We start from the raw sequence: 13,178 nt of genomic DNA, 5'->3' as shown, positions 1-13,178 counted from the left end.
GTCAAACACAAAATATTGTGGCTGAAAGGAAACCATAAAGAACGAAATCTCGGTTAATGAAAAAAGCAGAGTAAGACTTAGCTGTCACGTTGGGATAAATGAATTGATCCCCTCATTAAAAAACACTAAAAAATGGACATCCATTCATAGGCCTGCTGACGGGAACTGTCATGGTAAAGGCCTTAACAGTGGTCTAAATATATATTTCCCAAAAATCTTGGTCATTGGTATCTTTTCTGGAATCCCCTAAGCTGTCCCTCCATTGTACTTTACTACAAATGACATAGTGTGCCACCAGTATGTAGCGCACTACTGTGGCTGTAGGGTATCACTAATCCCTTCTTTACAAAGATTTAAGAAAGTGGAACGGCCTAAAAGGCAGACAGCTGCCTTTGAAGAGGCTGCGACTTTACCATCCGAACTTGTGTCAGTAACTCTCTCTTTTCTGAAGGATTTGCACCAGTGGCTCACGTTCCTAAATTGGATTCCCTCTTCATGTTTGCAATGGAGGAGGTTAATTGAATTTGGGGTGGGTGTCTCTTTGCCTTCTCATGAATGCACTCAGTGATGTGAAAGGTGCACTTTGCACTTCACAAGGCCCGAGGGCTGCGCGAGAAATCAAAAGTAGATGGGCGCTTGGGCCCCCGTGTTATTTCAATCTTGACATTTCCTCCTCCTAGCCCCTAGCACTTTAGGGGCTATGCACAGTATTGTCACTTTACATCCAGCGTATTTTCTGGATCTCTTTAAATTATCAGTGTCTGAAAAGCTTTAAATTGATCCAATTAAGGTAATGGTTTGCTGAATTAGGTCATTAAGGGCAGAGGTGGAATAAAAGCAGGCAGACAATGCAGAACTCCAAGACTGGCATTGTGCACCACTGCTTAAAATGATATTATTTTAAACTTTCCTCAGAGCTGATGCAATGATACTGCGCCACCACAAAGCACTTATTCGATATGATGTATCGAACCATTGCTTCAACGGCAATATCCCACAACTGTCCTCGCCACCTTCTGGACAAGAGCACGTTGTTTTGTATTAAGGAAACAAATTCATAATGGCAATGTTGGACTTGAAAACACATGATAAATGCTTAATACTAGCTACCGGTGATATAAAAATAGATTTTGCTTATTTGGCTACAAAATACCAGTCAGTATGAAAGTAACCAATCTGAATGCAATACTTCTAAGAAAACAGGACCATCCAGACTAATTCCCAGTGAGCCATCATGTCTATTAAACCCAGTGGAAAACTACAGTTGTGAAATGACACTGCTCCTTCATCACCATCACCAAATACCTTTTTAGGTGGGGATGGCTCCTACATATCTATTACATGTGTTACAACTGCAGGCTTTGAGATTAACAACCAAAACAAAACATTGGGAGAAGAGTGAAACTGAACACAAAACAATTAAAAATTAGGAACATCAGTGGCGGGTGTTGCCCATTCTTACTTGTGGTGATGGCACATGGCTGCCACCATCAGCGCAGTCCAGCCCAGTGGGTGCCGGTAGTTGGGGTCGATCCCTTCAGCCAGCAGCCTGCAGAGGAAAATAACTTTCCAGTTAAAGCAAAACCACGTGTGTTTCCCATCGTTAATCCCACAGAAAAGGGCAAACCAATGATGAGGAACAACATAACAGATATCTCAATTAATATTCAAAACCAATTTTTTTTTTACTCCTTGAATTTGTCATTTCCAAAATGTACTTAACCCCAAATTACCACATTACTGTACATGTTAATCAGGTAAATACAAATATCACACACAGCACTGCAGAGTTCCGCCCACACTGTGAAGACTCTACAGGCTATGAAGACCTTAGGAGGAAAGTTAAATGAGCTCAATTGAGGCTTAAATGGACATATTAAACCCTAAAGTCTAGGCTTCAGGCTGCTGCTGAATTAAGGAGACCTACAGAATCAGTCGCTCTGTCGTAATTGAGGATCGGACCTGAGGAAGATGGATATATTGTGTGACAGAATAGGCAAGAGCTGCTACCGTCAAGGAACAGAATCCATCCTGAACCTCGCTTGGAAACTGGATTTCATTCCCTGAAGATCATTAAAAAACGGATTTACCCAGGTGGTGGAGACCCTTTGTCTACACATAGAGACAGATAAGCTCACAGCTCCCATGTTAACTGCCTGCACAGAGCAGACTGGTTTTAAGCAGCTATGAAGAAATAGGAAAATGAAGCGTGTCTGTTACTGCCAAACAAGGAAAATACTTTCCTTAATCCTCCCACTGCATGATAAACATAATAGTTCACCCTTTTGCAACAAGCCCTGTCTATTTTAAGAGAAAAAAAGGATGCAAAAGAAGGGGGCCTCTGACCCCATCTTACTTGGAGCCGAAATGAGGTTCGCCCCAATATAAAAACTCCCTTCCACTCTGTCGAGCCCCACCTCAAACTAAAACATGGGGCAGTTCCCCACACCCGTGAAGATGTCCCTTCTGTTCCTGTATTCTGTTCCATTCAGGGACACTATCTGGGTACATAAGGCCCGTGTTTATTGTAAACAGGTTTTCGTTCTACCTGCCTGCTTTCTAAAACTGTTACAACCTGTGCAATAGTAACTAAACCACTTAACATATCCGAGCTCTGCAGCAGCTGGGTGCCATGACCATATGGGCAGTGACCTTTCAAGAGCGCCTAGTAACCTAAAGCTAACCGCAGCAGGAATGGCTGGGCTCCACTTTTGTCTCAAACGCGCAGGCTGCACGATCGCGTTTCACTTCGGCACAGCTCCGTTTTGCTTATCTGCAACGATAAACACGGCGGCAGAGGCAAAACGTCTGCGTTACACCTCAGGCTTCGATGTGGTGAAGACGGAACTGATTCCAAAGGACATACTAAAAAAAAAAAGTTGAGGGCTGAAATTACATTATTCCTACAAGAACTGGGAATGATGCTGATAAAAGTGTGAGCAGAGATTCTTCTAAGTTAAACGAAATATGCTTCCAAAGACAAATGGGAGAAATGATGGGCTGCGGTAGGATTTGACCCAATTTACTCACTGCCTGTTTTAAGTGGTCTTGTCAGCCATTATTTGCCAAGAATCACATGACTCCTGTTCTACTTATTGCCCATTCACTACACCACTTGTATCCTGTAAGTCCACTGGTAATATTGCACATCAAAACTGAAAATGTGTGAAGCAGGTGTGGGTCTGGGCCCCTTGACTCAATATATTTCCTATAATACACCTTTCTTATAAACCATTTGAAAGCATCTGATTCACTTTTTCTTGTTAGAATAATTGATGGGGAATAATGCAACACACTATGATATCAGTTTATGGTAACACATCAGGATAGGCAAAATACAATGGACAGTTAAACTGTTACATAAAGGAGGTAATATTGAGGTCAGGTAGAAAATAAAACCCAGCAATAATGCCAGCTCTAAACATGAGTTTAAAAGGCACTTTAAGCTATTTTTCCTTCTATAAATATCTGATTAATCTTAGAAGTTGAATAATGTAACTGTTGAATGAATGAAACCCAGGGGGAAAGAGGTGGTATTGTGTGACATTTCTCAGTTACCAACCCTCAGAAATACTGAAGTAAATGATCCAGGTAGGATCCCCACAAATCAAACATTTTACCATGGACTGTCAGGCTGATACCTTTATTAAAGGTGTTAAAAACCTAGAACGTGAACTGCGACTGCAGTTCGGACAGACTGATTGTCATATGAAGGAGTTTAGCGTTGCAGCCGAAGGCCCTGGCTCTATTCTTGACAGATGGCTGCCTACCCCCTCCTGTCCTGTAAGTTCAGGGTGAGTGACTTGGTGACGGGGCTGCCCGGCTCACTCTCTCTGAGGGCCGGAGGGGCAGGTTTCGAGTCTGCCCTCAGTCTGGGCTGGCAGGTGTGCCCCGCACTGGCAGGTGAAGCCAGAAGAGTTCCTATTCGGGGGACCCGGTGTTTGACATTCTCCCCGTGTTGGGGCTCACATTCTTCAGTCGCCTCTTTTGAGGCAGGCAGGACACGGAACCAGCCAGGCTTAATGGGCTGAAGAAGAAAGGGGAGCTACGCATTTAAATAAGACTACCGTTTCCACTCTTCTTTTTAAATATTACAGAGGTCTTACTGAAGAATATCCACTCGTTGCTTGTAATAATAATCCTTACACTTATAAAGCACTTTTCTGGACACTACACTCAAAGCGCTTTTCAGATAGTGGGGACTTCCCTCCATCACCATCAATGTTTAGCCCCATCTGGATGATGTGAAAGCAGCCATAGTGTGCCAGTATGCTCACCACACACCAGCTATCAGTTGGCAGGAGAGCAGAGTGATGAAGCCAGTTCATAGATGGGGATTATTAAGAGATAAGATCACTTTATTGGCCATATACAATTTCTTGTATTAGGAATTTGTCTTTTCGCATACCCCAACTTGCTCTCCATGAGACACACAGACAGGGAGAGAAGCTTGGGGTCAGAGTGCAGGCTCAGACATTTATATGGTGCCCCCGAAGCAGTTGGGGTTAAGGGCCTTGCTCAGGGGCTCAGTGGAGTAGGATTCCTCTGCCGGCCGCGGGATACGATCCGGCAACCTTCCAGCCAAAGGCGCAGATCCTTAGCCACAGAGCCAATGCACTTCTCCTACGAGGCCCTGATTGGTAAAGGCCAGGAGGAAATTTACCCAGGACACAGGAGTAATCACCCCTACTCCTTTTGAGAAATGACCTGGGATTTTTAATGAACACAGAAAGTCAGGACCTCTGTTTTACAGCTCATCCGATGGATGGTGCCTTTATTTACACAATTGTGTCCTCATCACAATACTGGGGAATCAGAAACCACACAGAGTGAGGGTGCTCTCTGGTGGTCCCAGTAATACCTCTTCCAGCTTTCCCAGGAGGTCTCCTATCCAGCTACTGAGCAGGCTCACACCTGCCAAGCTTCATCGGGCTGCGAGTTGTGAGCTGCAGGGTGATATAGCTGCTGCTAGGCTAGTGCAAGGCTCTCTCCCTCAGTGGGAGGCCAGTCCATCCTTACACCATGGGAAAAAGGAATAATTTAAAACAGCCGATATGTCTTGGGAGGTAGGAGGAAACAGGATCACCTGGGCAAAAACCCCTGCAAACCTAGAGAGAACATGCAAGCTCCATTCACACAGATACCTGCATATGTGAAGCAGCAGCTCTAAGAGCTATGCCACTGTACTGACACTATTTACCAAGAAATGAACCTAAATTATCAAACAACTTGGCTCACTCTTACCACAAGCAGGTAGCCAGGGAATAGCAATCTTTGACCATAACATCACTAGAAAACCAGGCCCAAACACAGAGTAATAGGACCATCAATAAGAGGGGAACCAGGGAACAGATACTAGTTTGTTATGTGCACAACTGAGTGCATCTGAAATCTGTTAGTTTAATTGATTCAAAGGCAAACAGAAAATTCCATTTCTGTTGTGGAAAGATTTTTTAAAGAAAGGTGACAGTGAAAATGTTTTTGCATAAAGATCATGTTCTTCATCTTTCCTTCCTTTTCTGTTCAGTGGGAACTAGGCTGTCTGACGTGTCTTGGGGTCCCTCTAGTGGCCTAGGGATGTGTCAGAAACACACCTCACAGACAGCGATACTGAACCCTACAGCCGCAGCGCCCCTTGTGAAAAGAGCTTTCAGTTAGCAAAACAAGCAATTGTATGGGCTGCCTTTGCAAAACACTTTTATACTGGGCCGTCTATACCATTATACTTAGGTGGTAACACAATGGTTAGCACTGCTGCCTTGCAGCGCTGGGGCAATTGGAGCAATTTCTGGGGTGCTGTCTGTTTGGAGTCTGCATGTTCTCCCCATGTTCATGTGGGTCCCCACAGACCAAAGATATACTGGCACATTAACCAGCTTCTGAGAAAACTGGCCCTGGTGTGATTGTGTGTTTGTCTGTTTGTGTCTGCGCGTCCACACTGTGATGGACTGCGCCCCCTGCAGGGCATATCCAGCCTTGCGCCCTGTTGCTCGCTCTGGCTCCCCTGGGGCCCTGAATTGGAGAAAGAGGTTTGAAGATGGATGGATGGATTAAACTAGTGATTACTGCCCAAACAAAGTCAAGACGCATCTCAGACCCTGTGCTGTATAGAAAGTGGGTTTCAGTCCAGTGCACAACATTTATTCTGAGGGTTAAGATGCTTTACATCAAATCTCCAAAGATTCAAAACTCCTGTTCCTAGCTATTGGGTAACAAAGAAAAACACTAAAAATCAGGAAGGTGATGTTCTCTGTGGGGGGGCAGTGGCACACATTTAACCATTAGGAACAGACAGCCTGTGGGACATCACCCTCCTGAAAGGAAGACAGATATTTTGGTAACGTGGCCATATGGATTCCTGTTTTGGGTTACAGGTTACCTTGTGACTTCCTGGACATTATTGGATCTGGCTGCTTCCAGCAAAGAGTCTCCTGGTGAAACAGAATTGGATTAAATCACATCAATAGGTCAGTGAACGAAAACATCCAGAAACAGGATTATTGTTGCTGTCATTTGGATTTAATTGTTATCTAGATATACTTGTAAAAATGACCATAGAACAAGAAACCTGACACAGCAGCAGAAGCGTCACGTCTTCACTGCTGAAACAGTAGTTATAACTGTCACAGGGAATGTGTTGTGCCATTGGGAGGCACAACTAAATTGTGGTGCCATATTATTTTAGGGTGATAGCAGGTGTCAAATAACAAATACACATCTTAGCTTAATGATGTTTCAGACTACACCAGATGATCAGTAGTAACAGGTTATATGACTGTTTTTATACTTGTTGCTTTTAGAAATACAATACTACTTAGTACTTAATACTACTAATATCATATTTTTACTTCACTAACAACTGTGCCTCATCATTATATATACAATTTATATGTTTATATGTAATTATCCCTAGGTGTGGTGTACGAAGTGTATCTCTAGGTGTGAGAAAACATCGTCCTTTTAACACGTTTAAGTGTTTAGTCACCATGAAATAAACTCCTTTAACGTAACCAACTTTGTTACGTTAAGTATAATCTCGACACTCTTTCTCGTCATCAGCACAATAATAATAACAGAAACTGTAGTGAAAGCAACTTTACCATGGACACATCTTTACCTTTTGGATCGGAACCCCTTTTAAGGCAGTACGCAAGCGCCGCCATTGAGATCACAGCCGGCGTGAGTTTCCACAGGGGAACTCCTCTCCCTTCCTGAGAGCGGTGGTCGCAGCGCCCTCTGTGGACACACAAATACGAGGCCTGCCTGATACTGAGGTTTGCGATCCACCTTGTGGCCGGTATCTGATCCTGCAGACGCATTCTGACATTTCTGAGTTTCCAGTCGCTATTCAGCATGGTCTCCCTTGACGGGCTGGACGTCAGAGTGGCAAAGCTGTGATCAGTGTCGCAACAGCGATGTTTTTCGCTCCCAGAAGCAGTTCTGTTCAGTCTCGTCGCATTAAACATTCCCATCTGAGGAGAGAGAAGTTCACAACACCTTCGGCATCTGACCAGCATCGGCCTAGAAACCGAGAACATCCCCATGCCTATGAAACGTAACATCATGCCTGTAATTTGTATTTTTAATTCTAAAACGTGTGACGTTGTATCAGCGCTGCGTTTCGTTCATTTTAAATATCCACCGAGACATTAAGCATGGAGGAAATACAACACAGGAAATAAGACTAAGGAAAAGCGGAAACCCGTTACCGCTTCAAAGAGCACGATAGGAAATGTAGTTTTACCCTCTTTTTCTATGTAGTTCGTGAAACACTTGGGAGAAGAAGACTACAGATCCCAGAAACCATGGGTGTAAAAGGGTTCTTTTAGAAATGCTATAAATATACAGTACCTACAGTACAACAGTCTTGTGTTTTGCAAAATGCAAGAAAACATATCTGATATTTAAGTTGAATTAATGTGGCAATAATTTCTTACAACTCCTCAGGCATTTCTTCATTTGACCATCGCTAAACACCAGATGGCGCGTAGGATTATGTGGTGACGAGGATATTACTGACGAAGTGTTGCGTCGTGAAGTGTTTTGTTAAATAAAACATGAGTTAAACTTTTGAAGTAACATTGTGTTTGCTGTTAACAGTCGATCGGTAACATTTATTTCTCAAGTGAACAATCCAGACTGATGTAATGGTTAAGAATTGGGCATAGAGGTTTGTTTTCAGTCTTAAAACGAGTAGTTTTCAGTGCTAAACGATAATTCAGAGCCATGAGAATAAAGAAGTACTATAATAAATAAAATAATAATAATAATAATAATCTTCCTTACATATTGGATTCATATTAATATTTTCCATTTCATTTCCATTCAGATTAACCAGAGAACATGGCTGTTACCGTATCTCCTTGTAATTGTTTCAATTGAATCTTCTTGAATATTTCAATTTTTGTGTTAGATACAACCTTGTGCGCTCAGCTATTTCCTTTCATATTTTACGCAACACGCCTTCCATAATTAATGCAGTGGATACGTTTTTCTAGCTAGGAAAATACAGAAACATTTAATTATGGAAAAGCTTCCAATTTTCCTTTACAAAATAAATCCCCTTTTTTTTCTAGTTTTCTGTATATGTTTAACAGAAGCAGCCAGGTAACTAGATCATTTTGTTTCTGTTGGTGTTTCTACGTAATTGTTTTAGAGCATCTTGGAACGCTAAAGCTCTTAGAAAATGTTCATTTTGTTATTGATGACCTCCCTTTGCAATACAATGTCACCCATACTGAAAGAAGCCATTCTTCAATTTACCACCCACTTTTAACAGCACCAATTTTGGTGGAATGCTGCAGACTTTACTCTTCATGAAGCCTTTTTGTGAGAGTTTTACTTTGTAGTATTTAAATGGCCGGCATATAACAATACGTTTGGCTGAATTCATACTTATTCATCTGTTTCACTTATGCAAACAAATTTCTTTCTATAAATTCATAGAATTCTTGGCTTTATCCTGACAATAGTCCTTTAGGTGTGTGTGTTTGGAAGCTTGGATACCAAGACAATATAAAGATGGACTACACTAATACAGGCTACCCCTGCCTTGATGATGATTAATTGTTGCACTGTAGTTGTGTGTTCACTCAAATTCAAATTCTAAGGGCTTTACTGGTATGACAGATTAATTACAGTTTGCCAAAGCAGATACAATTAACACTAGACTAGACATTAACACTACAAACATTACTGTATATTTACATACATCACATAAAACATTGTTGTTAGACGGGCTCACTGTCTGTTCTTGAAGCTGTGACAGGAGATCTCCTACTGGTTGCCAACTCTATTGAGTTTCCTCCCTCCTCCCCCTGATTCTGGCAGGTGTGGGATTAGACTTGGTATTTTGGGAAATAATGTGTGTCTAATCCCATAGTATTTCTTGCAGTGCAACAGAATGTGCTTGTATGTCTCTGCTTCATACTCTCGTTCCTCTTCATTTTATGTCCACCTTTCTGAGATAGTGAACAATTATCAATGAATGTTCTGCCAGTGGGGTATACAAGTCATTCAATCCAGTAGTCTACTGCTAAATGGAGTTATAAACAATATATGCAAACTATCAATGCAAATACCAGCCAATATCTACCTAGTACTTTTAACAGGCTTCACCTTATTCTGACTCAAAGAGGCAAGTTTTAAAGTGGATTTCAACATTAGCTCTTGCTCTGAAACACCTTTCTTCAGGTAATGGACCTAGAAATTAAAGGTTTTCTTGACCTGTTTATGTGAAACCGGTATCAATAAAAGGTAATTGGAGAATCAATAAAGCTGGGAGGCCAGACATCCTTGCTTTTTGTAGTTTCCGTGTCTCATCTTTCACCTGACACTCCCAGTATTCAGTCTTCAGTTTGAAGCCAAGTCTCAGACACATTTTCCATTGTCAGTGACTGGCCACTGTTTTTACTTTGTACACTTAAATGATGTTAATCTCCTGACTGAAAACACTCTGCACTGTGAGAGATCAAAGGATTTACAGGCATGTCTTTATTTTCAAAGTCTAATTCAAGCAGATTCTTAAGTGTATTTTAAACTAATGTTTTTATTTTGTTAAAATCTCCCAAGTAGTAATTTAATATAATACACCATATTGAAGCTTTCATTGAAATACATTTGTCATATTACCTTGATTGTATTTTGTTAATGATGGCCCGTATAATGTATCCTGGCCCATTCTCTATGTACTATAATATACACATACAACTTAAATATACCGTATGTATGACATATCAGTTGTAACAGAATAAAAATAAGCATCGGTCTGAATGCATATCTTAAGATTCTCAAGATTCTGGGCTTCCCATTTCTATGTTATAGACACAAAATAGTAATTTTCTAGACAAACAGCAAAGATACAGTAGAATTATTGAGACCCACCTGAATATCCTGTTTTTAAAGAGACACGAAAGTAAGGACAAACTGAGATTAGACAACCCATGCTAAACTCCAAAAGAGGTATTAAAACTCTAAATAATCAAATCTTCTAATAGAAATGGGTTTAAATTATAATTTTCCCACTCACAGATGAGTGAGTAATGTACAAATACATCCAAGATGTTCCTTTCCAATGTTTTTTTTACATAAGTCAAATTAAACATAAGTCTATTTACACGTACTATATTCATGCTGTCGTCTAGGATACTCTTAATTGTTTTAGAGGCTGGGCATGTGAGGTTCCCTCTCATTTTATTGAAATTACGCAAATGCACAAACACCGTGGTATCTGAGAGTAAATTACAATGCACTGATACGATAGATTGTACTGTATGTTTGAAAGACCTGTACCAGGAGCCAGAGTAAAGGCCTTGGAGGTTTAAAGAGAAGAGGGGCATCACAATGACTCATACAATAAAACAGCACTTTGCTGTATTTCACAACTGGAAAAAGCCTTTTCTTAAGCAGGGATATTAAGACAGGGAAAGAAGACAGTTTCAGGTGACGTGGCTCAGACGAGGTTTCTTTGAAGAGCCCGAGTGAGTCACACTTATGCAAATCAGATCCCAGAGGCATCCATATCTCTGCCAGCTACCTGACAATAAGTGTCTGTTTTCGTGGAACTATAATGCAACCTTCCAAAGGCTGCAAGTGGTTGTTTGAGGGATGATGTGAAAATTTCAGAGGTACGGCAGTCACCTGAGAACCATCAGATACCCCTTTTGTCATCAGAAAAAATATCATACTTTGCATTCAGCTTGAGCTGTCACACATGGAATAATTTATAAGATACTTCCATTTGAAAAGTCAGAACATTTTTGTCTCAAACCATCCCAACCAACTCAACCACATATAATGGGATATTAAATCATTAATTTATTCATGTCAATCATCAAATTAAAGGACAGTATCAAGGAATTAAAATATATCTTTTGCATTTTATTAAAGGAAGGGAATGCAATGCCAAACTTCATTAAGTGTGTACACAAATTCTAAAACGTTTTTCAGTTATAGTATAGTAATAATGGGCAACATTTACAAAAGAGTATAGAGTATTGTAAAAAAGCATTATGTCTCTAGATTTTAGTGTCGCAGTTATATTTAATACCGTCAGGCCAGCTATTATAACAGCCCACACTGGCACTGAGATGTTACAGGAAGTGACATCACTCCCATGAAACCTTGACGTGTCTTGGAAAAAGTGGCATGTTTGCTCTGAGGCCACAAGGGGACGTTGATCAAATCCCTAGAGGGGCAGAGCAGAGTTGCACTCATCAAACTCACTAATCATTATTATGATATACATGCTTATACTTTCATATACTTGTCTGTGTAAAGAGTTAGGGAGGATGAGTTTGCCCAAAACGGCTCTCACTGATGCCAATAATTGCACGTACAACAGATCACTCTTGGCACCACTTCTATGGAAATTACAGTGTTTAATTTAGGTGGGTAGCTGCGTCAGCATGTATAGGTTGTAAAGGAACAAGTTATAGGTTTATTCCATGCTGAAAAGAGAAGAAAGGAAACACAACATATCGGTTTTGACACCCGAGGAAGTCTCCACAGCCGAAACGTTGTGTTTCCTTTCTTCTCTTTTCAGCATGGAATAAACCTATTACTTGTTCCTTTAGTGTTTAATTTTCCTACAGTCTATCACAGTCCTACTAGACAGTGGTAAACTCATCCAGAATTCCCCACTGTGTGAGTGGTACAGTGTGAAGCTGGGAGTGTCTATAAATGGCTGTGCTTGAATCCCAGCAAACTGCAGAGCAACATTTGTTACATATATTTCTAACAAACCAACTGCAGTTAGCCATGTTTTGTCATTATCAGGACTGATAGACATTTAAAAAGGCAAACCTTACACATAGAAGGTCTTAGTCAAAACACCTCAATGAGAAAACAGTTTACAGATTCCACCCCCAGTGAACTCTTCACAGACAGAAAAATAACTTTAGATTATTTAGGGTGTCTCCTACCTGACTCCTGTAAAACACCAAACCACCAGCTATAATAGGTGATCATTAAACCATAATTTTCTTAAATCTAGGTCATGGGTTACTTGTGATCAATTAAGCAGATTAATTGCTAAAGTCATTTCTAATCATTTGACAAAAATTAATACCTTTCAACTCTTTGCAACCACAATTTCTTTAATTGAACATTTTTGGAGTTACCAGTTAATAACTCACAAGTGTTCCCAATCTTTTTTCTCAATCAATTTTCTTTAAATAACCTTCAAAGCTTACTCGATTCGGCATCTCCAAGATGGGGGCAGAGAGAATTAAACAGGCCATGAAGTAGATTTAAATACTCGTGTCTGCGTAAGTGAAGCTAAGTTATTTTAACTCGGTGCTATTTTGCACAGTTTGTGTACAGGCAATGAATGCAGCATCCACAGAGCTCAGTAGCAGCTGTAGGACTGCATTAATGAATGTGTTTGTATAATAAAATGCAATATTACTCGATTAACATCCTAATTTGTCAATGTGGAACACTAAAGATTTATGAAATTTAAGTTTTACGGCAGAACTATGCAAAAATTCGTATGCGTGGTGTATACAGGAGGGTTTCTCTTTTCTTCAGTTTTGTAACGAGTTCGGGTGGACTTACTGTAAGTGGGGAAAACGAGCTCCATGAAAGTCAGTTGACACAAAATCAATGCTAGTGCCAAAGAGTTTTACACTGGAAAACCCATGCTAACGTAGGCAAGCGTTGCATAGGGCAGACAGAAA

The 13,178-nt window shown here is 40.7% G+C and overlaps 1 protein-coding gene across 2 annotated transcripts in view; it reads right to left on the bottom strand.

Moving 5' to 3' along the window:
* The window catches only part of clpb (ClpB family mitochondrial disaggregase), a 47,344-nt gene extending 34,209 nt beyond the window's left edge, over positions 1-13,135 (bottom strand). Inside the window, exons 1-4 of one of the 2 annotated variants that reach the window (XM_015341591.2) lie at positions 13,057-13,135; positions 7,118-7,472; positions 6,380-6,431; positions 1,463-1,549 (exon numbers count right to left, since the gene is read on the bottom strand). In XM_015341591.2, the coding sequence (XP_015197077.1) occupies positions 1,463-1,549; positions 6,380-6,431; positions 7,118-7,472 (494 nt within the window). In that variant the 5' untranslated portion in view covers positions 13,057-13,135. Of the gene's footprint in view, positions 1-1,462; positions 1,550-6,379; positions 6,432-7,117; positions 7,697-13,056 lie in introns of those variants that run through there. The other variant, XM_006627842.3, reaches the window with a different exon arrangement.
* Between the last annotated feature and the right edge of the window lie 43 nt (positions 13,136-13,178).

Source organism: Lepisosteus oculatus, chromosome 5 (genome assembly GCF_040954835.1).
Source record: "Lepisosteus oculatus isolate fLepOcu1 chromosome 5, fLepOcu1.hap2, whole genome shotgun sequence".
Classification (NCBI taxonomy): domain Eukaryota; kingdom Metazoa; phylum Chordata; class Actinopteri; order Semionotiformes; family Lepisosteidae; genus Lepisosteus; species Lepisosteus oculatus.
The sequence above is the reverse complement of the archived record's forward strand: the minus strand, read 5'-3'. Positions and strand labels throughout refer to the sequence as shown.